General features: G+C 33.9%; 1 protein-coding gene across 14 annotated transcripts in view; it reads left to right on the forward strand.

Annotated features, from left to right (window-relative positions):
- DISP1 (dispatched RND transporter family member 1) overlaps window positions 1–24,801 on the forward strand; it is a 303,781-nt gene that overhangs the window by 217,681 nt on the left and 61,299 nt on the right. For 9 of the 14 annotated variants that reach the window (XM_056815972.1, XM_056815974.1, XM_056815973.1 and 6 more), the window contains one exon: window positions 13,779–14,293. In XM_056815972.1, coding sequence (XP_056671950.1) covers window positions 13,794–14,293 — 500 coding nt within the window. In that variant the 5' untranslated portion in view covers window positions 13,779–13,793. The remainder of the gene's footprint in view (window positions 1–13,778; window positions 14,294–24,801) is intronic. The other 5 variants (XM_056815979.1, XM_056815977.1, XM_056815978.1 and 2 more) reach the window with 1 other exon arrangement.

Here is a 24,801-nt window from a genome sequence, read left to right on the forward strand (position 1 = left end):
GGGGTGGAGGGACAACTTATATATGCTGTGGAGGTTAAGGAAAGGCAAGAGGAAGAAACAAGAGCTCTTTTGTTTTCTAAATGTTAATTTATTTTTATTGTCATTTTAGCCAAAGTATTATTATGACTTAAATATTTAGATTCCAGAAGCCTACTCACTAACTGGGCATACAGTAGGGACACAGGAATACTTGTTGAATGAAAAAAATCTATCTAATTAAGTGGGGAAAATATAATTTGTTCAATTTTGTGAGCCAACAGGAATCCTACATAAATAAGAAACATAAAGTTTACCTAGTGAATGAGAATTTGAATGGGATGTATGTAATTTGAGCAGGAGATACAAAAAAAGTTTATTACATTTGTTTATGAGCTCAAAGAAAGAGTTAAACTTAACAATTAAAAAAATTTTTTTAAGTTATCTTTAACTTAATACCTTCTTAAGGAGATGCCTGCCAAATTAATAGGGATGGCCTTACTTGGGTTACCTACAAACACCTACATTTTCCCCAAGCTATGTAGTAGAGTTTAAAAGAAGTGATAGACTTGAAGATTTATTTGCTGCTCTTTGGGCAGCAGGGCATAGCCCATCAGGGGAGTTGCTCTAGCGAAATTTCATTTGTTATTTCTAAAACTTCACAAAACAGCAGGGAGTAAGTGCCTGGTATTTGATGCTTGGCGTTTGTGGGAAAAGCCTAGATAATTCTTAATGTAGTATTAAAAAACAACACACCACCACCAAAGTCAAACAGCTTTTAAGTGCTTTATGGTGATTGATCTCTGTTTTGGGCTTCAAGAAAGACATTTTAAAAATTCCTTCACATCCCATTGATTGCCTGCCAATATGTGGGAATAGAATTTTCTTAGTTTGATTTGCACTCTTCCCCTCCCACAGGGCTCTTGCCTTTGAGTCACTAATTATTGAGTCTTTGTGATGTTTGAGGTATTACAAATCTGTAGAAACAGTGGACATGCTTAAGGTCTGCTCAACATTAGTGAAGCCCGTAATGTGATACTACTGCTTCCTCCTGGAGAAGAGAGACAAGGTGACAGACATGCTGCTAACTGTAAAATTTACCCATTTTACAATTCTAGTTAAGGCAAAATAGCTTCAAATGAAAACTTATGGCCTGGAGAGAGAACTGTCACTTTTTCAGGGTCCTGTTTATTACCATAGCAGTAAGTGACCTTTATTTGGCAGAGATCTGAAGGAAGATAATAGACTGGGTGTCTGGAAGCTGTCTATGACCTTAGGATTAAAAGGTTTAAGATGTATTAAAACACAATTAGGAGTTTCATTTTTTTTTCTGGTACTAAACTTAGGAATACATGTTTTTATGGAAGTGCTTTGGAACATCTCATTTGGGGGCTTGAATAGAGGCTGGGGATTTAATTTTTCATAAGTGGTTAAATAAACTAATTAGTCAAATTAGCTATTTCCTAAACTCTCTTCAAGACTTTCATAAATAATTGAGGCTATATGACAGCTTCTTCCAAATTTCCACTACGTCACTGCAAATGAAGCTGCCCTGTTGTCAGTCTAACTGCAAGCATTTAACCAGATGGTCTTTCTTGAGCTAATGTTGTGTTAAGCTTGTCTTCCCTCTCTTCCCCAGCCCCTCCAGCTTTAAAGCATAGGAAACTTCTTTCACTTGCAGCCAAAGGAACAGGTGAAATTAATCCAAAAGCTAAAACATATCCAACTTGAAGAATCAAATCCAAGTTCTTAAAATGCTACAAACTTCTTGTTTCAGGCATCATTTCCAGAGTGCTGGAATATTTGAGGTGGCAACTTTTTGCTTACGGTAAACTATTCAGCATTAGTTGTACAAATTATAGATTGTTCCCTCCCCCTCTCACTGTTTTTAGTGGCTTACTTTTTTATTTTTACAATAGTCTTTTTAGGAGCCCATGTAAGCTTCTAAACAAGTGTTTACAAAAGTTAGATACATATTTAAATTATACTAGTTCTTTCTTACTTCATATTTGAAACATTTGTTTGAAGAAAGCATTTGTGCCTTTCGTTTGGGGTTGTAGCTATATTACATATTTTTCAGGTATGTATTAAGTAAACTATACAAATTAACATTAGCCTTTAGAGACTTAAGTCTCAAAATAATTAGCTGATTTGATAGAAGTCAGACGTGGAAGTTAGGAATACCTATAAAAGTAGAAGACTCACTTGTAATAATATACTTTTTTTCAGGACACTAATGTTTACTTTATTTAAATACAGTGCATGCTAGAATATTGATAAGTGGTAAGAAGTATATGATCTGGTAATTTTAAATGGGATACACATACACACACACTATTTTTGTAAGACTGCTCTGATTTTCACAGCATACAATGCTAATACTGTACAGAGGATATGTTTTAAAGTTTAATCTTCATTAGTAATGTCTCCATTACTTTCTTAAGTCTAGACCAACAAGAAAACAATAATTCTATCGTTGATTTAGTTGGCTTTTCAACTGACTCCAACACATCACTGTAACTATTGGTTATTTTCTATTTGGAAACATGCTTGATTTTGATCCAAACTTTCTCTTCTCTTATACTCATCACTTCATTCTTGGAGAGGGTTAATTAGAAGGAAAATAAATTGAGGAAATTGAGATTTTGGTACATGAAAGCAGAAATCTTCCCTCTGAGAGTTTATGCTCATTTTTCCTAGCATTTCAGGTCATCTTAAACATGTGAGAATATGTATGCCTAATGGTTGCCCATATGAGATGAATACATGTATTATGTACTCATAGCAACTTACTTAATTTCCATATGTCTATATACTTTGATTTTCCTGTCATCTTCAGTTTTGCTATGGCTAAATATGGCAATTACAGAAAAATATATTAAAATATCTTTCCAAGACTAGTTTATTTCTGAATTGTTCATCTGAATTAAAAAACAAAAAACAAAGAACAACTTTTTTGCCTTTCTGCTTTTTCTCTCTTGTTATGCTAGGCAGTACAGCTGTACTGAATGAATGACCTTAGAGATAGTGCCTTAGGCTACTATCAAGGACTGAAGTTATAGAGAAGTTGCTTAGTTTACTGATAGAAGTTCCTCAGGGGGAGCTCCCTATATTTATGAAATTGTAGGTCTAGACCAAAGTGCAGGTGGGTGGGAATGAATGTATCTAGAGAGACATGTAAATAATATGTGAACTATATTTAGAAAAACAACAACAAGAAATTTGGAATATAAAATGTGTCTGTGAATATTTGTTTGAAATCAATATTTTAAAGGTTTTATAGAAAATTTAAAAAGGAATTTATTATCTGGTTGTTTGCCACAGTATCAAGATTAGAGCCATTCTTATCTGTCTACTCAAGCTAATATGTTTTTGGGCCTTGACAACTTTGCAAAAAAATAGGGGACTAATGAGTTTTCAGATCATAATAATGATAATACTTCCTTAAATGATTTCCTAGAACTTTTGTTGAATTATCTAGCATCTACTTTAGTAAAGTTTATACCACAACTCATCATTTCATTATTTTCACATTCTTAATAGATCCCTATAAAGATGTAATTATTTTAATGGAAAATATTGACTTATTGTCGCCTTTTTATGGATTCATTCAAAGATATTTCAGGTGAATCATCAATTTTATTTTCATTTGAGTAAAGTCAGCAAGAATAGGAGAACTGAATTTGATACTTAGTATTCTTTATAGTCAAAAAAACATTGAAAAATACATGAGCCCCTAAATACTTTAGGGAAAATATTAACATAATTGCATGAAGAATTTCAGAACTTCAGTCATATATAAAAATCATCTTCTTACATTTCAGCAATCTTTACTTTGTGATCAAATTAAGTTTTTCATGAAAACTGTAGGAAAAATTCACTCGTAGTTTATCCAGCCATTCTATCAGCATTTGTTTTCTTTTCTTTCAGGGAAAAGAGAATGTCCTCAATGTGTAAATGGGTTGTTTTTCCATAGCTGATCAATAACTTAAGTTGTTTTCTCATTGAACATAGGGTACATAGCCCTTAAATCCTATTTTATTTATAATGTAGCTTAAAGGAAAGAATTTTTTTTCCCCATGATAGTGGCAATATAGTCCAGTGGAAAGAGTGCTGGATCTTGAGTCAAAAGACCTGGATTTACTACCTCTGTTGCCTACTACCAGTAACTTTGCACTAGTCATAGAATCTTTCTGCATCTCAATTCCTCCTAGGATAATGAGTGGGTTAGACTGAAAGATCTCTACCAGTTCTAAATCTGTGATTTCATGATACCTGGGAAAGAAATGAAGACTGTACATTTCTACTTAAATCTATTTTTATAGAAAATATTTTTTGAGGTGGCAGGGGGTTGGAGATATGTACTAGGTATTAAAGTTTTGATAGAAACTTGTTAATTGTTGGATTAACCTTCCAAGCAAGTAACTTTAGGTGGAAAGGCATGGAAAGACCTGAAAAAATAAAGAGGAGCGTAAGCTCCCTGAAAATAAACCCTCACTGAGGAGCCCCTAGCACTACAGACTGCCTCAGCACAATTGTCAGGTTGTTAGCCTCCTCTGTTTTATCCACTGGAACACCAGAGTTTAGTTTCAGCAAATAGGAAGGGCAAATGTGGTATGTTTGTGTTCTGCCAGTACGATAGAACTACACAAAGTGGAGGGTCTTTGCACTAGCACAGAGCGTGAAAGGCCTAGAAAATGCCTCCCATTTCTCTAGATTATCAGAAAGAGTGAAACATTTTCCAATGAATAGAAGTGCTTCAAAGGGAACACAAAGTGGGAAAGAATCTGAAGAAGCAGAGAGGAATCCTAACCTATAGCAAGGGGTTGGAGGGTCAAAACGAGGAATACAGAAGCAAGGAATGGGGAAGGGCAAATGAATCTATGAAGCTGTTTAATAGCAAACTCTTTTTTAGAGGTGGGAATTGAACCCATTGAGGAAGAATCAGATTCTTAAGCCTCAGGAAATCTCCAGGTAATGTCAGAAGAGAAAAGAGAGTGTCATGGATAACTGAGATGGGCATGGATTGTTGATATGACATCCTGTTTGAACTTATTCTTCTTCTCTACTTTTAAAGGGAAAATGGATAGGTAAAGAGAGCTACAAAAGTTGTTATTGGAAGAAGGACTAATGTTATAAAATCAGGCTGCTCTTGAGAAGAGCAAGAAAACGAATGTTCATATAAGGAACAATTTTATTTCCTTATTTATGACTATCTTTTTAAAAACTTTAATTTCTTGCTTTTCATTTCTTTTTAAATGTCAGGTTTAGAGTTTGATCATATTTTGAAGCAATCTGAATATACTGAATAACAATGAATGCATTGCTTTTTAAAGTTTTGCATGATTTGGTAATGGATGAAAAATGCTTTTATTAATATTTTTAACTGAGTAAGATTTCTATCTATTTCTGACTAACAAAGAACCTTAGAAAAGGAACATACATCCTTTAATTATCATCAGAAATATAGAATTAAAAATCTGTAATGAGGGATGACATATCTTTAAAGAATATCTTTAATGTGGGCCTTCAGACAAAATTTTATATGAGCATATTTGCTATAAAGTGCTGTAGGAGGAAATTGAAATTTGAATAGTATCTTTAAAAAGTTCTCAGAAAAGTTTTTTTTTTTAAAGCTCTCAGCAGAATCCTGAAGTTCTGGTAACATTGATTATAGATTCTTTTTCTACCCACTAACTTTAAATATCCAACATTATAAGAAGTAGTAAGTACAACTTTTGATGTCTGCAAGTGTCATTCATCTCTACCCTATGAATAGTATTGCTAAGTCACCCTGTTATGTAGACAAATTTGTCCAGCCTTGTGCTATAAGATTTATCTTACTATTTAATGTTGTTTGACTTGAAATGGGAGGTACAAGTGGAACAGTGAATTTATTCAGCCATTTATGAAAGTAATTTGGAACTATTTCCCTCAAATTACTACTGCACATATCTTTTTACCTAGCAATACCACTATTGGGCTTTCACTCCAAAGAGATCAAAGAAAGAGGAAAAGGACCCTTTCCCGCCCCCCCAAAAATCATAGCTCTTTTTGTGATGACAAAAACTCAGAACCAATGTTTAAATTATGATATAGGAATGTAAGAGAAACCTGGGAACACTTGTCTGAACTAACACAGAACCAGGAAAACAATTTACATTTGCAACAATTGTAAAAGCAAGACTTCAAAAGTCATAAGAATTACAATGACGGAACCATAATTCCAAAGAACTGAGCAGATAAAGAATGCTATCCACTCATTGACAGAAAGATGATGGGCTAAATATGTAGAATGAAATGTAATTTTGGATATAGCCATTGTGGGATTTATATTGCTTGACTTAATTTGTTATAGGAATTTTGTTATGTCTTTTTTTAATTTTCCCAGATGTGGAGGGGGAGGAGGGAGGGAAAGAAAATAAATATTTGTTAATCAAGTGTAAAAAAGCAATTAAAAAAGAAATGGGAGTATGGTGGACAAATCTAGGTTATTTTTTTTAAACCCTTACTTTCTTAGAATTGATACTATGTATGAGTTCTAAGGCAGAAGGATATCAATTCTAAGACTATAAGGGGTTTTAAAAAAATAACCAAAATTTGTCAGTTGAATTCCCATATCTTGTTTCAGGGCCTGGCTCTCTATCCACTGGGGTACTTAGTTGCCCCTCCAAATCTAGGTTATTGGGGGCAGCAAGGTGGCTCAGTGGATTGAGAGCCAGGCCTAGAGACAAGGAAGTCTTAGGTTCAAATTTGACCTCAGCCACTTCCTAGTTGTGTGACCCTAGGCAGGTCATTTAACCCCCATTGCCTATCCCTTACTGCTCTTCTGCCTTAGCACCAATACACGGTATTGGTAAGAGTTTTTAAAAACAAAACAAAACAAAAAACCCCAAACCAATGTAGGTTATTGTCCAGCTACCTAATAATTACCCAATCTAATTATCTTATTAATACCTTCATTTTTCAAAATGGTGCCATAATTATTTGGATACAAAGCCATATATATCCTTCCACACTGGTTTTAGCTTTTTAAATCAAAGAAATTGTCATTCATCTACTCTTAGTTTTTGCATCTTAACACTTGGAATTTAAGGGCTCTTATTAACTTGATCTACTGGTGACAATTCAGTCTTATATAGGTGTCCATCCCTTTGTTAAGTTCAGAAACTCAAAGTGTTGATGTCACAGAAGAAGTAAAATCACTTCTCTCTGAATTGTTCTTGTCAAACCAACCCTTTTAGTTCACTTATAATGTTGATATGTAGTATCTTAGCATCTTTTCCATTATTATTTTTGTAATTTAGGCTTTGATTCCAAAGTCAGCTGCTATGAAGCCTCATGAGGCTTCTTTCACGTATCTATTCTTCAGGAATTTTACAAGCTAGGTGGTTTGGTTTGCTCTCTTGTGAGTTGAGATAATAGAATTAGGAAGAATTTAGAGTATATACAGTGGTATTTAGTTAAGTTCCATTGATCCAGTTATATCTTAAGGTATGTTGAGATAATCAGTGATATGTTAGATCTTGAATACATTGATGATTTATAGATATGTGTGTATATATACATATATGTGCATACATATAGCATACATACGTATATGTATATATACATACAATGTGTATATAACTTTTTCTCATTTGTAAATAGAAGATATTTAAGCATGATTGAGACTTTCACAGCACAATAAGACCCAATTGCTATTGAGCCATATTGAGACAAGAGGTCTAACCTTTTTCTTCTGCATTTCCATGTCAGTGAAAGTTTCCTTGTTGATCTCATCAGTATTTGTCTCAAACATGATAATAATTGTTGTCAAATTACTTTTAGTTTATAGAAGTTTGAATCAGTAAGTGACCGCCCATACCTCTAACATATCAGAGATCTATAAGAAGCATTCACTAAATTCTCTATCTGAATATACAGAGAAAAGAAATCAGTATGAGAAGTGGGATATAGTTATGTGGTATACCAGCCTTTCTTGATAAGTTTATTTTCATTATAGTTCTAATTTTAAAATACTATATAGGACGAATTGATAGGAAGTAGCAATATGTTGAAAGAAAAACAATGGGCATATAGTACAGACAAAAATGTTAACTATTCAGTGAGCAGCTGATTTTTCTGTCTAAAAAGATTCACAATTAGTCTGATTAATCATTACTCAAAAAGCAGATAAATCCTGTTTGAAATGGTTGCATTATGATAGGCTTCTGAGAGCTATAAGAAAAAACCAAACAACTCAATGCATAAATTCTTTGGTTGCTATTAGGCAACATCTTCCTGTATTTAAATTATTATTTTTTCATTCAGACTGATTATTTGGTATCCTAAAAAACATGTATTAAAAGAAAATTTTGGGCAGAACTCTTGCAATCCAAAATTATCAAAGCACTTAGGGACATAGAAATGCCATCTAATAAAGGTGAAATTTGAGATTAAATGTTTAGTGACTTTTGATATATTGATACTGGCCTAGTATATTTATGAGGAGCAGGAAATTCACTAAACTAGCTTCCTTTAGGGACTTATACTACCTCAAGCCAGAACCTAATATAGAGCTTTCTTTTGGCAAGGCTCTTACATTATATATAGTGGGGGGGGGGGGGGGAACCTTTTCTGAAGTTATAATGGAACCTGGAATGTAACCAAGGTTAGCTATATGTAGTCAGATAAGAGCTGGAAATCTTGTGTATCTGTGAACTTTAATGGACAAGAATGGGTGGATTTAATTCAATTGATCATTGCATATCCTACTATGGGCAAGAATCCTTTAGAAGAAATGGAGTAGCCCTCATAGTCAATAAATAAAAAAAAAAAGGTGAGAAAAGCACTACTGGGGTTACACTTTCAAAAATGGTGCAATGATATCTATTTAAATCCAAGGCATATTGTTCAACATCACAGTAATACAAGTCAGTATTCAAATTACTGAACAATTTCACATGCCAGCAAGGTTAACATTCTGCAAGTGAGGCTTCAGCAATATGTGAATTGAGAATAACCATAAGAGTAGGTTGATTTTCAAAGCCGGGGAACTAGAGAACAAATTGCCAACATTCATTGGATTTTGGAGAAAATAAGGGAGTTCTAGAAAAACATCTACTTCTGCTTCATTGACTACCCTACAGCCCTTAATTGTGTAAATCACGACAAAATTTGTGGCAAGTCCTTGAAGAGATAGGATAATCTGGTACTCCTATCAGTCTCCTAAGGAACCTGTATGCAGATCAAGGAACAATTTTAAGCCTTTAATATTATTGTTCTCAATTTTTTAAATCAAAGTCTGAAAATCTGCACAAATACAAAGTTTACAAGGATTGACTGATTCCAGGAGGCATCTACTACACTTTCTTTTTATATAGACAATTCATATCCAACTTTACAAAGATAATTAAAAATATAAGTGTACTTGGATCATAGTGCTAACTTAGCTGTCAAATTTGGTGTTTCATATTAAGAACAAGAAATTAAAAGCAAAAAATTAGTAACTGACATACATTTAATGGAGCTCAGTGGTAATCATTTAAAATTACTATTTTACCTTATTAGGGGGATTACATTTTTATTTTTTATCTCAGAGAATTTAAAAAAAGCCATCTGAAACAGCAAGATTGGTTTAAGATTGCAAAAGGAGTTTGACAAGGCTGTATGTTGTCATCTTATTTATTTAACTTATATGCAGAATACATGATGTAAAATGCTAAGCTGGATAAATCAAAAGCTGGAATTAAAGTTTCTAGGAGAAATATCAATAATCTTAGATATGCAGATAAAACCACTCTGGTGACAGAAAGTGAAGAAGAATTAAGAAACCTTAATGATGAAGTTGAAGGAGAGTATAAAAACTGGCTTAAAGCTTAACATCAAAAAACTTAATAGCAGCAGGTCCCATCACTTACTAGCAAATAGAGGGAGAAAAAAATGAAAGCAAGGTCTGGCTGTATATTTTGGACTCAAAGATCACCGTACAACATTTCACAGCTACATGGCACAGAGGATAAAGAGTTTAGCCTGGAGTAAGGAAAATCTGAGTTCAAATCCTGAATCAGACACTTAATAGCTTTGTGACCTTCCCTCCCAACAAGTAATTTTTACTTGCCTTAGGCCACTGTAAAATGTAAAATCTGTAAAATGAGGGTAATAACAGCACTTTCTTCTGAGGATTGTTGTAAGACTCAAATGAGATTATATTTGTACTTTTGGTTTTGTCTTGGGCCCCACATGGCTGCCTGACATATACTAGGCACTTAGTGTTAAATGAATATTTCCAACATGGGATATTTAGACATATGCATTGTCAGATCTGTAAATAAATCAATGTCAATTATGTCCAATAGTTGTTGCTACAGTTTATTTAGGAGTCTTTTTCAGAAGCACAAACAAAATTTTATTAATTTTACCTTTTAATACAATGATAATATGAACTTCTGCCAAATATCCATATTTAGTATCAGGGTTTAATGTCCAACATTCATTCTCTAATAGAGATAGCTAGAGGCCAAGTGAATAGAGTAGTGGACTTTTGGGGTCAAGAAGACTTATTCAAATCTTCTTGCCCTAGATGTTTACTAGCTGTGTGAACCTGGGCAAGTCACTTAAGGCTGCTTGCCTCAATTTCTTCTCCAGTGAAATAGGGATAATAATGTCACCTCTCAGGGTTATTGTGAAGATTAAAGAAGATAAATTTAGAAGTTCTTGGCAAACCATAAGATGCTATATAAGTGCTGTTATTATTATAATAAGAGGTTAAAAGATATAAACAAATAGTTCTAAAATGAACTGCAAGCTCACATGAAAGAATGCTCCAAATCACTAATATTAAGAGAAATCCAGATCAAAACAACCTTAGAGTTTCATTTCACTCAATGTAAATTGAAAGATGGGAATATTTAATTTTGGAAAGATTATGGGAAGATATGCCCACTAAGCACCCATTGTTGGGGGAGCTGTGATCAGTATAACTATTTCGGAAGCAATCTGGAATTAGGCAAACAAGGTGACTAAATATCTTATGTTTTTGACCTAAAAATTCCATTACTTGGCTTATATCCCAAGAAAGCCAGTTATAAGGGTTAAAATTAATGGTTGGATAATCATTATATGAAATTATATGGTTGCCAATATTTATTATATATTGAGTCAGAAATTTATTTAAAACATTTACAAAATGGAGAAGAAACAATAAAGTAGAGAAATGTGAAGAGGTTGGAGAAGTTATCTATCCTATCAACCTAAATGTTTTACTCTGGGTCTGCTTAATCCAGGCAGAGATTAATTAGCTCTCAACCAGGAAGGCTGATAGTGAGTAACCATGCCTCCTCCAAGATGGAAGCTAATCTCTTCAGAAACTAGGAAAGTAGTCAGCCTTTTACTCACCCAATGAAGCAATCCTGGAGTCAGAATCCAAGTTGAAGCCAATCTCCAAGCCCACGGTAGACTATCTCCAGAAGACTATCTTCTCAAAGACAATCTGCTCTGAAGGAGTTCTGGGCTTGCTTTTATAGTGACTTCTTGTCCCTTCCCCTCTTCTTAGGAACCAATCCCAGTTTCCAAATTGTCTAGCACTGCCCTGGGCACAGTGCCTGTGGGATTGACTTCTCACTTTCTGAAGGTTAAATTCTCATCAAAAAGATTCACAGTTTCCTGATTGAATTTCTAAAGGTGTGAATTTTCTAAGTACCTTGCTAGCCTTTTACCTAGTACTAAGTAGAGTGTTCAATCTTTTGTTGATTCAATTTAAAAATAGACAAAGGAAAGTTAATCCTTTCTTCAGTCCAATGAGGTACTAAGTAGGGGTACTTAAGTTAGTGTTAACTCAAGATAGACAATAAAGAATTCTCTTTCACACAATGATAAGAAAAAAACCTCCATATACACCAAAATATTTATAGCAGCACTTTTTGTGGCAGCAAAGAATCAGAAACAAAGTAGATGCCTGTTGGTTAGGGATTGTCTAAACAAATTTTGGTAAAATTTAATGGAATATTACTGTACTGTAAGAAATGATGAATATGGAGGATGTGATGTATAGAGGAAAACATAGAAAGTTGTACACGAACCCCAACATATATATTACTACAATATAAGTAGAAAGAATAGCCATACGCATTCAAAAACTCAAAAGAAAATGTTGCAAAATCATAAAAAACAAGAATGACTTGAAAAAAGAGATATGATAGAATGCTTTCAATTTAGTACCTGTGGACCAATTTGGGAGGCCTATGTGCAATGTTGTCCATTATCCATGTTTTTAAAAAAATTTCCTAGTGTGCTTGCTGGCATCCAATACTCAGAAACTTTTGATTATGTAAATCTATAAATATGTGAAGTCTGAAATAAAACCTTCTCTATAGTAAATCCATATTTATGCAGACTAAAAAGAGGGAATATCTTTCAGCATTTCCCATAGGTCTTCTCCTACAGATTAATGTGAAATGAAGAAAAGATCAGTTCTAATTTTTCTAGGCCTGGGAATTCAGAAACTTTTATTCTGAAAGCTGAATCTTTGTCAAATAGAAGATATTCAGTGAAACTGCTTCTAGATTTGATTTGATTTCTTTTTTTAACCCTCAGATTTAAATTAGGAGACCAAGAACACTACTTTCCCCCTTTTTCTGTAATTTCTGCTGTAGATTGGTATTGCAGTGACTTGTTGATTGAGCTTGATCATGCCACTAAAAATTCTGTTGACTATTTAGAAAATTCTGATAATAGTAGAGCTGAAAAACAACAAATTGGCTTAAAACTTTGCATACTAATTATTTTTTCCCTTGAAACCACAAGACTGAGCATTTTATATCTACTAGAAAATAAAATGATTTGTAGCTAACTAATACTGACATGGCATGTCTCTGTTTTTCTTGGGAATAATTATCTTTCATTTTCCCCCCAAATAAAATTTATTTTAGTTATCAAAACATTTATTTTTCATCCATTCCACCTTCTTTTCCCTACTCTCATCTCAAATGTTTATGCCTGGTATTTTATTTGACATGTTACTTAGCTTAATATTTTGGTTATTTCTTTTCTTTACTCTATTTTTAGGCTTCTCTGACTTGGAAGCAGAATCAAACTTTAAGATATTTCCTAAAGTATCCAGTCTTCCAGGCCCACAAACACACCACAGACTTTCAGCACCTAATGCAGTGTCTGGCCCATAATGAGTACTTAATAAATACTTGATGATTGATTGATTCCAGGATGGGCCCATGTGGCAAAATAACCTTTCAGCCACAAAACACTCTTTTTTGGTGCTATTTTAGAAATGTTCAGATGCTCATATGAACTAGGTAGAGTTAAGATCAGGACTAAGGAGATGATAGGAAGAGGTGAGAGAAGAGAAGTTGAGGAGGGAGCAGTATGATCATGGAGAAGAGTAGTTTACATCAAAGACATGAAGTGATAATGGTTTTGGTAGGGCTAATAGGGTAGTTTTTTAATGAACTATGCTTAACTTTACATCTGTTTTCTATTACTGCTTTGGGGGTATCTTTAATACCTACAGTTTGGGAGAAATTATTTTAAAATGGAGAAGTCTTCCCAGGCAATTAATTTTGCTTATTTTAAACCAGATTATAGGGTCTTTGAAGATAAGGACTGTGTTCTATTTATATTTACATCATTCCTGGAACCCAGGACAATGCCTTACATATAAAGCTCACCCAGCCAGTGTTTGTTGTATGAATTAATGCTTTTGTAAAATCTTTTGTTTTTATCCTAAATGAATTAAGATCTTTGCTTATCTTTCTAGCATACATTTTTCAGAACAAGGATTAATTTTATTTTGTTTTCTTTTATAGCAAAGAAGTTGGAGCATGGCTATGAGCAGTGGAAACAATGATTTCATGGTTCTGAGCAATGGCAACATTATGCCCAACTCCAGTACCCTTACATCCTGTGATGGAGACATTGCAACCCAACAGCACCCATCCAAAGAAACACCCAAAACAAAAGTGAGTCCAAATGGATGCCTCCAAGTTAATGGCACAATTAAACCTTCTTTTCTGCCTTTAGACAACCAAAGAACCCCCCAGATGTTATCCCAATGCTGCCATCCTTGCCCATACCATTCCTCTTTGAATAACCATAGCAGTCACCAAGAGTGCCATTCCCAAGCTGGTCCCACAGCACCATCTCCTGTGGCCTCATGTTGCATGCAGCCACACTCCGAGTATTCTGCATCTCTCTGTCAAAACCATTCACCTGTGTATCAGACTTCCTGCTGTCTTCAGCCCTCTCCATCATTCTGCCTGCATCATCAGTGGCCTGACCATTTTCAACATCAGCCAGTACAGCAGCATATAGCCAACTTAAGGTGAGTGCTGTGAATGTTTTGATGGTCCTTGAACATTCAGCTAATTATATATATGCATACATATATATGTGTATGTATGTACATCTTTATATATGTATACACTTATGTATATGCATGTGTGCTGCTCCCAATATGGACAAGGAAATATGTGAGAAGAAAAGACTATAAAGCAATTGTTTTGAAGGTTTGACATGCTAAATGTGAAACCTACAGAGGATGCAAAACAGACATTTTACTTTTTATTTTACTGGCTTTATCAATTTTGTTTGTTATTCACAATGAGAATTTCTATTTTATCTAAAACTTATCATAAGAAAGATTTATGCAGTACAGTTATATGTAGCTTGTCTTTTTCTTCTAGATGATACTGTTTTTCTTAGGCACTTATTTAATGTAACCAAAAGAAATGAGTTCTTTCAAAGAATTTTTTTTAAGCTGTCAAAATTATTTTCTTGGGGGGTAGGGGAAAACCACCTTTCATTTTAAATAATTTGTAAGCAGAGACTACCTACCATGTTGCCTGAATTACAGTTCTGGTCAGTATTCCCCCATTCTCACCCTCACTTAAGAGTTGAGAGTCTTGTAAGTGGTTCTGAAGATTTCTCTTCTACTTACCATCTAAAGAGAGAAATTGAGGCCTAGAAGTTGGGATAGTCAGAACACTGATCAGGACATAAAGATATTAGTTTAGGGAACCTTGAACTGTAAAAATTATTTGGAAGATAGACACTATTCAAATGCAAGATATTTTAAAAACAAAAATTTGTTAATGTTTTTTCTTATGGACTTCACACAATCTGATAACTTCTCCGTTTGGTATCCATTCAAATAATGTAATTTCAAACTTGTATTGGAGATGACATTCCTTTTCTCTCTAGAATTGGCTATTTGTGGAAAAACTTGTTTTTCTCATATCTTAGTAGGAGGAATTTGTTATAAAATGTGAACAGCTTGATGTTGGCATGCTGAACTTCATCTAATAGCATTTTGCTATCCATTTATGTGAAATACAATGAATATTTGTGTTTGATTTTTTTATGTTAAAAGATTCCTAACTAGCAGTCCTTTGACTTAGATTAAGCCACCTGCTATTATTAATAGTGAGCAACCTATATGAAATTGAATGGAAAACAGACTTGACCATGCCTTATTTTTTTCTTCCATTTCTCATCAAGGAATTTTAGTTTATTACATAATCTTTTTGTATAGTGTTGAACTGTTGTTTTCCCAAGTGATACGTACATACAGTTGTGTATTTTTAGGGCCTGATTAGAAATAATGATACAGTGTAAACTATAAAGTATTTTCAGATCCATGAGGTTTAAGGGTGTTGGGAAAATATATCATGGGGTGGGGGCTTAATTTGTTTACACTTTGTGTATGTGTGTGTGATTGTTTGTGATTTCTTCATGTGCAGGTGCTTTATAAAGGCCAAAGAGTGATTTCACAGAAATGGGGAAGGGGGAGAAGTGGGGAAAGGAGAGAAGGGAGAGATTTGAAAAAAAAACAACAAAACAAAACTAAGAGAAATTAACCTTTTAATTAGAGCCAGATCTAGAAACACACAATAAACCTTTATCTTTTCATCAGGTTTTTAAAGTATTTGAAGGCATTTGAATTTTAAATTTAAAAAGTTGATCTCAAAGTATTCATATATTTACTTCTCAGATCTATTTTCCTCCTATAATTTAGAAATCTTTATATAATCTATTGCAGTTTCTCTAGGTTTTTTTTCTTTCAACTTTTCATGTATTCAGCTTTAAGTTTTGCTTTGTAAGAGTAAAAAAGTCAAAAAGTGTTTATTAAAACAGCACAATATCATCTTTTGAGGCCAAGATCCTTTTAGAGAACTTTGTATAACATCTAAAATCTTCAGCCCAGTCACTAGTTCTTTCAATATAGTGGATTATGTCAAGTTTTTCCAGCCTTAGGCCTAGCATTTGTCAATGATCTAATTTTAAAGGAATGAGAACCTGACCTATGCTTTTAAGTTAACTGGTATTTTTAAGGAGAGATTGAAAAATGCCACATTTCTACAAGCAAAATCTCAACAAACTGTGGAGAGTAAAATGTTGGGACAACCTTTCCATAGCCTTAAAATTTGGACTTTGGGATAAAACATATGCATCAGATAAGAATTATCTATCCCCTCTATTTAAAAAGTACTATCAGAGAACTTGTTACCGTGAACTCATTTATGTTTATGTAACAATATTAGGGGGAAAGTATGACTTTGGGGATATTGTGTGACATATAAACACAGGTCCAAGTCTTAGTGCAATTTTACAGCACTAAAGATAAAAACCTGAACTAAGACTTTTGGACATCTTTTATGTAAACATAGTAACTTTCTCAACCACTACTCCGAGAGATAGAGTGCTGAGTGAAGGGAAAACAGGACCTGAGATACTCAGAGAGTTCTTTGGTATTAGAGAAGTAGTAGAGATGACAGCATAATAGTATAACAAATAATTGTAATGAAAATAATAATAACTGACATTTTATAGAACACTTGGAGACAAAATGCTTTATATACATATCTTGTGTAAGTCTGCCAATAATCTTGGGAGATAGGTGCCTCAGGTATCATTATCCTCATTCACTCCAGAATAGCTAAATGACTTGCCCATTGTTACAAATCAAATAAATATCAGAGCCACCTCTGATTCGAAATCAAAATACTATTGACTCCAACTTCAGCATTCTTTTTACTATACCATTACTGTTCTTGTTGTTCAGTCACATTCAATTCTGTGACTCTGTGGTCAAAGAACTTGGGGTTTTCTTGGCAAAGATACTGGTGTTGTTTGCTATTTTCTTCTCCAGTGTGTTCCCATCTTACCTATGAGTAATTGAGGCAAAAAGAGTTTAAGTGACTTGCCCAGGGTCACACAACTAGTAAGTGTTTGAGGATGAATTTGAATTCCAGGGCCACTGCTCTATCCATTATGCCACACAGGTGTCTATTGCTGCCTCTCAATATAAATTCAAGTCTGTTCATCTTGGTTGAGATTTTTTTTTCTTTTTGACTAAAGGGAAAAGGTAGTCCATCTTCAGTTATATGAATATTAAAATGCTGATATGGCTTATGTTAGGAAAGACTATTAAAGCTTTTATCATATTAGTTGTGCCTTTGTCTTCCTACACCTTCAAAGAAAGTTATCCCTGTGATTTATTTATAGTAATTTACAACTGCATCCACTGTGGGAGTCACTTAGGCATTTGGCCCTCATCACTAAGGATTCTGAAGAGCAGTATTATTATGTGAATGGAGGCCTTTGAATATTATGGAAGTTATTAAAGACTTAAATTCTAGAGATGTCACTATGGATTTTTCTACTTGTAAACCATAGTAACATAATGTTGTTTCTACAACAAGCTTTTCCACCATTGAATTTATAGATTTTATTAATATCTCTTTTTTATATCACCAAGATATTTCCTAATATTTTTCCCTTTTCCCTTTCCAAAGAGTCTGTCTATATAACAAATATTTTTGAAAGAATAAAACAGAGAGGGGAAACTAAACCAAACCTATTATTTTTTTTTAAAGTATGAAAATTGAACAATGTACCATGCCTTTAAACCTCTTACCTTTGAAAAAGAGTGGGATGGAGGTGTCTTCTCATTTCTCTTCTTTGGAACTATATTTGCACTTTAAAATTTAGCAGCATTCACTCTCGATTGTTTTGTGATACTTTCTGTTTACAATATTGTAATCATTGTATATGTTGTTTTCTTAGCTTAGTTTACATTACTCTTTATCACATTAAGTGAGTTTTTCTATGCCTCTCAGTATTCATCATATTTATTACTTCCTTCAACACAGTAATATTCCATAACATTCCTGAACCAAAATTTATTTAGCCATTCCCCAATCAATAAATCTACTGGGTTTAAAATTATTCGCTGTCAGAAAAAGTGCCACTAGAAACATAATGTACATGGGAACTTTCTAATCAATGGTCTACCCTGACTATAAGCCTAGTAGTGCAACCTGTGAGCCAGAGTATAGACATTTTATTTACTTTATGTACATAATTACAAGATCTTTTTCATAATGTTTAAATTATTAACATTCATCAACAATACACTAGTGTGCTGATCTTCTTGTCATCTTGTTCATTTATAGGGTGTGATATTAATCCTTACTATTATTTTGATGTTCATATCTCTTATAATTAGTGCCTTGGAGTATTCTTTCATATGATTGTTATTAGTTTGTAATTCTTTATATCCCTTGACCACTTCTATAATAATCTGTTAGTTGTCCATATACCTCAGATATAAAAACCTTATCTGAGAAATTTGATATAAAAGAATTTTTTCCTTATTTGATAATCTTCTTTATACACATGCTTTAATTTTATTTTTGACAGAAGCTTTTTAGGTTCATATAACCAAAATTATCAATATTATCTTTTTTTCATTTTCTCTCTCCCATGTTTGACTAAGATTGCCTAAACCCTTAGCTATGAAAGATTTATAATTTGTTTTTCTTCTAATTTTTTCTGACATTTTAATTTATGGCATGATCTTTAATCTTAAGATCACATATCAAATTAGAATTTATTGGGGTATATGGCATAAGGTATTGGTCCAAGTTTAATTTTGGCCAAACTGTTTATTTTATACTTTCTTCCAGCAGTTCTTATCAAATAAAAAATGCTTTTATAAGTAATATATGCTTTCTAGTTTACTGAACAATGGACTATAGAATACTATTATTTTTTATTCTCTTATGTCTAGTTTGTTTCATGTTCACTCTGTTTTTTAACCCATACCAAATTAACAATAATGAGGAGAGAGGCCATCACTGCTTTACTTCTACATTTTCTGGGAAAGCCTCTAGTGAATCTCTACTGCATAATATGTTCACTTATAGTTTTAGGTAGATCCTTATACTTTTTTTTTAAACTTCCATCTGTCTATATTTTGTAGAGTTTTTTAAAAAAATAGCAAGATAATATACTTTGTCAAAATTTTTTTGAAATAATCAGGGATTTGGAGATTTGGGGGGATGTTTTTATCTCTGGATCAGTCATTAAGCTTAAGAAACATCTGATTTAATTTTTTTTTTAAGTCTAGAGATTTATTTGTAAGACAGTGCATTAGTGCATCAGGGGATATTTTAATTAGGCATGCCAATAAGAAAATACGACTTGATTAAATTCAGCAAGTATTGAGTATGCAGGACTGGTACTGGAGGTACAAGGATTTTTTTCTAATTGATTCTGACCCTCAGGGAAGTTATGGCAAGCCTAATATATTTATTTATTTATTTTTTTGACATTTTTTCCTACTTTTATTCAACTTAGTTTTGGAGCTTTCAAAGTTTTCAAGGTTCTCAACTCATCTAGTCACTGCCTAGATTATTGTTTGCTCCTCCAGATAACTTTACTCTGTCTCAAAACCATCAGTTGGATACCCTATTTATTGCAAGCTTTCTTAGTCAAATTCTGACTGCTCAGGAATGTATACTCCCATGTTTAATGTTGTTTCACCCAGTAGTGTCAGTTAGGATGTACATAAAGGTAATTCAGTGCTAAAGCCTATTACAGTTTAAGTGCAAAATAACTGGGGTATATATGTGTGTGAGAGAGAGAAAGAGACAAAGATGAAGAGAGAGAGAAAAAAGAAAAAGAGGAAAAGAGAGAGCTGAGAAAGAAGAAAAATTAAGAGAAAGAATACAATAACAATGAGTTGCCACAGTTTGGAAGAAGAAAAGAAAGTGGAACTTGAGCTACGCCTTGAAGGTTGAACAGGAATTAGGTAGAGGAGGGAGGATATTAGTTTGAATGAGGGAAGATGAGAATAAGCTTCCAGAGAACAAATATTAGAACTGTTTAGTAGAGGTTTAGTGTAGGTAGAGATAATATTCTTCATCCTAATTCCACTTTAAAACCTTGTATCATCGGGTTCTCTAAAATACTACATGACCATAGTCTTTATTCTGCAAGAGACTAGAAAATATTTCTCTGGAGCCAGTTATATTGCTGTTGGCTTTGCTACAGTAGGTAATTAATTACCCATTTGGGGCTTTCTTATTACTGTATTAAGGTGAAAGGGTAATAGTATTATTGTTTGAATTATTATGGAGTTTTCTCTCCAAAAATAGCATTTAAGTTTTCTGACTCAAATCATACTAGATTTTAATATGGTGTTGCAAATATTCTTGATTGTAGCACCCTTACCTTTCTCATAAATGGTACCTGGTAATATCATGTTAGAAAACCTGTGATGTTTTTGGGTACTTGCCAAAGACACTTTTTTCCAAATGTGATTTCATAGACAGATGGTCACTTGAGATGCCTCCTGTGGCACACTAGAGAAATTGGAACTGTAAAGCTTTAAGAATGCTTTGGTTAGAGACCCAAAGGACTCTAGACCTAGCATAGTCTGAACTTCTCCAGTGTTACCTCTTTGTACAGAGTACCATATTTATTGTTATGTTTCTTTTCAACCTGTTTTCGATCACTTTCACTTTTTTATTGCTGTTTCAATTTCAGTCAGTATTTCTAAGCATTTCCCTTTTTATCATCGGTCTTTGTGACCAGTTTTTTTTTTTCTTTTAAAAGTCAGAAGTAAGAATTTTTTGTTTTTAAAGGAGAAATTATTACTACTTGGGAGTGTTGCCCTTTTATATATTATCCAGGAATGAAATGGTAGTAAAGCTAAAAACCTAGGGAACATACCATTCAAAATCTCCACAAGTCTCCTATAATATTATCTCATTTTGCTTCATTCTTCTAGCAGTCTATTATAATATTACCTTTCCCAATGCCCTAGAACAGTGATGGCAAAGCTTTTAGAGGTTCAGGTGATGCCCTCAGGCACATGTGGAGAGGGGAAGAGGAGCAGCCCAGGCCCATATCCTTCTGGCTTTCTAGTAATGAACTCTGGTGAACTCTGTGCTGGGGTGATGGCAGGTGTGACCACCAAGAAGGTTCTAAGTGCCCCTTCTGGCACATGTGCCATAGGTTCACCACCATGGCCCTAGAAGCTATGTTATTCTATTTCATCCTAGAATTTGATTAAACAAAAACCACATAAGATCTTTAATTATTTGTCTCGGGATGAACATCAGCATTTACAGAAATTCTGTAAATACTGCTCTTTTTCCAACCTTTAAGGCATAATACAAAGTCTTTTGATGTTAAGGGAATACACAGAGAAATAAAGTTCCTAATTTTAGAACTGAGAATAATAACTTACAGTAAATATATTACTTATCAACACCATTACAACTACTATTTGAGGATTCACAGAGAACTAACTAAACTATCATTTTGAGTAGTAGAAGAGACAGAAAGCAAAGAGCGAGCTATCAAAAGAAATTGATGTGGCCACACAGAACTTTAGAAAAAATACAGATTTTAAAAAGATATGTAGGGGGAAAATGGAAGCAAAAATAAGAGGATGAATACCAAAAACAACCCCCCAAACAAATAAAACCCCAGCATAATTTTGCAATATGAGTATCAAGAATACTAAAGTCCAAGATGATCAAAGTGTACTGCCCCACAAATTTGGTTTTGGTTCATTATTATTAGTATTGTTATAAATGATATACATGAGGGCGTAGATAACATGTTTATCCAGGTTGTAGATGACACAAATCTAAAAGAAATAAATACTCTACCTGTTGGATGGTAGATACAAGATCCCCAGAGATCTTAATAGGTCAGAATAATGTACCAAATGAAATATGGTATTTTTAATAGGGATATTATAGAGCAATTTTATAGGGATAAACATAAGTTCCTATGCTTGGATTCTGAAAATAGCTTCACACATATTGAAAAGTTTGATGTCAAAGATCTGGTAACTTTAGTGGACACAAGTGTAAAATAAGGCCATAGTGCAGCCTATCTGCATATGAGCACACACACACACACACACACACACACACACACACACGCAGAGCAAAAGCTCATACTCATATTACATAAGAGAGGCTAGGAATTATGGTTGTTCCATTTGCCCCGAGAGGGAAGAATGAAAATAAGCTAGCCAGCACCATCCAAAAGTAGAATGGGATGCCTTTGAAGACAGTGGGTTATATATAGGGTAACAGGTAGCCTGAGAGATCTGTTCCAAGTCAGATGTTCACTGACACTCAGTTTTTAAAGGATTTATATTTTAAAGATTTTGAATTGGAATACCCCTATTTAAATTGAAAAAGAACTCTACTTTGGCCTAAACTTTTCTCTTACATCTTGGTCACATGGAAGCCATTTTCACTGTAGGCATTATTGGGATCAGCCTGAAGTTCTCCCTCTTTCCTTTCTTCTGCTTCCCTATTCTCCAATAAACAAAATAGCAACTCCTGTAAAAGAAATTATATCTAGAGGAAGAAAAACATTTCAGTCTAAACCAAGAAAAAAGGAATCTACACTATTGAAATGATATTAGATCACACGTTACTTTTCCTTTTTGTGTTCTTTTTTTTCCTCCCTTTTTTTATCCTTTATTTCTCTACTTCAATTTTTCATCCTTTTCTCATTGAGGCCCAGTATGGGTAATGTTTTACCTTGGTTTACATAATTATTTGATTGTGTTTCTTTATAACCATTGTATTTCTTTATATCTTTATGCAAATTGCTATACCCCATAAGAGAAAAGAAATGGAGAAGCTGGAGAAATTTTGCTTTAGTTTTTAATTTTATTTTTCTTTTTTATCCCCAGAAATAAAGTTGGGGAGGGATTAGACCTGTAACTTCATTGGTTTAGGTAATTCTCAAATATGCCCTTGCAAGTCAGCACCTTCTTTGTGCCTTACACGCTTAGCTGTCTAGAGTACTTGAGAGTGTAGGTGACTTGTCTAAGGTCATTCAACCACTTCTTTCAGAGGTAGGACTAAACCCAGGGCTTCCTTGCTTCTAGGATTATTCCCTTCATGTAGCTCTCTTCTCTCCTCCAAATTAATTGGCTAGTCATTTTCCTTTGTGGCACCTGGGGTTGTAAATGTTGCTGAATTTTTAAGATTTTTCTGTAGTACTGAAGTCCATGAATGTTTTTTCTTGTGAATCCTCCAGGGAGTTTTGGGCAAGTATCCAATGTAATAATCCCCTTATGAAGGTTCATTTTAGGAGAATTCTTATAAAGTATAATCTTGGTTTCAGTGAAACTAGATTTGTTTTTATAGACTTAAAAACAAAATTAATAAAAAGTGATGTTTGTAAATTTTTATAAAAAGTTCCAGGATTTACTTGCCAAAGCAAGTCAGTTGACAGTCAATTGGAATGGATATTTTATTATTAATATTCTGCTAGAGACTTTTCCCTTACAACCATAAATTATTAGACTCAAGAGTCTGGTGAATCTCAGATTCTGTGCTACATAGTATATAATACATTTTTAGAATACTGAGCTTGATTGGCTTTGACCTTAATCACAAGACTCTCTCTGTCTCTCTGTCTCTGTCTCTCTGTCTCTGTCTCTCTGTCTGTCTGTCTCTCTCTCTGTCTGTCTCTCTCTGTCTGTCTCTGTCTGTCTGTCTGTCTCTCTCTCTCTCTCTCTCTCTCTCTCTCTCTCTCTCTCTCTCTCTCTCTCCCTCCCTCCCCCCCCCAAGTCCAAAACACTGCTTCATAAAATTGAGTGGTTGAGACATTGTGAACTGTAGACAAATGTATTCTTTAGCTATGCCTTTTCCCTTTCACTGCGAATTACTTGACAAATGTCTATGAATGAGGGAAAAATTTTGAAAAGTTCAAGGGTTTTTTTTAAGCCCTTTTAAGAAGTAATGGGAGTATCTGCCAAAGAATGAGGCATAAAGGCAAGATGTTGTTCTCAAACAGTTCCACCTCTGATTCCAGGAAAGGGGTAATTGTTATCAAGTGTACTCTCTCTTCTCTTTCCAAAGCCTACATGATTTGCTGCTAGGTGTAAATACCAAGAAGTGACAAAATTTGACCTTTGGAAGAGGACTTTTCTTGCTACAGAATTTTTAGTAATTTTGACAAAAATGTGACAGTATAAAAGCAGTTTTTGTTTTTCATAAAATTTATATATTTAAGTGTGAGCACCTAGTAGAAAAAGCATTGAAGATGGGACAGGTCAGTAGCATGGGCCTGGCATTGGGAGGACCCGACTTCAAATTTGACCTCAGATACTCCTTGCTGTGTGACTTTGGGTAAGTCACTTAATCCCAATTACCAAGTCCTTGCTGCTTTTCTGTCTTTGAATTGATACTAAGACAGAAGGTAAGGGTTACAAAAAAAAAAAAGGCATTGAAGAATATGAACTTCTTGAAGTCTGAAACTTTTAAAATTTGGTCTTTGTATTCCTGATGCTTTGCCTCGTTCCCAGCACAGAAATGTTTGTTGGATTGATTTAGAGTCAGAAGAGGCAGGGTTTGAATCCTAGCACCCTGCTCTCTTTCCAGATCAGAGAACCTGGAATTGTAGCTAATCTTTGTCATTGTATGACCTTGGAAAAGCCATTTAATTTCTCTAGACCTTGGTTTCCTCATTGGTGAAATGAAGGAGTTTGGACTAGATGATCTC

This window comes from Monodelphis domestica, chromosome 2 (assembly GCF_027887165.1).
Source record: "Monodelphis domestica isolate mMonDom1 chromosome 2, mMonDom1.pri, whole genome shotgun sequence".
In the NCBI taxonomy this organism is placed as follows: Eukaryota; Metazoa; Chordata; class Mammalia; order Didelphimorphia; family Didelphidae; genus Monodelphis; species Monodelphis domestica.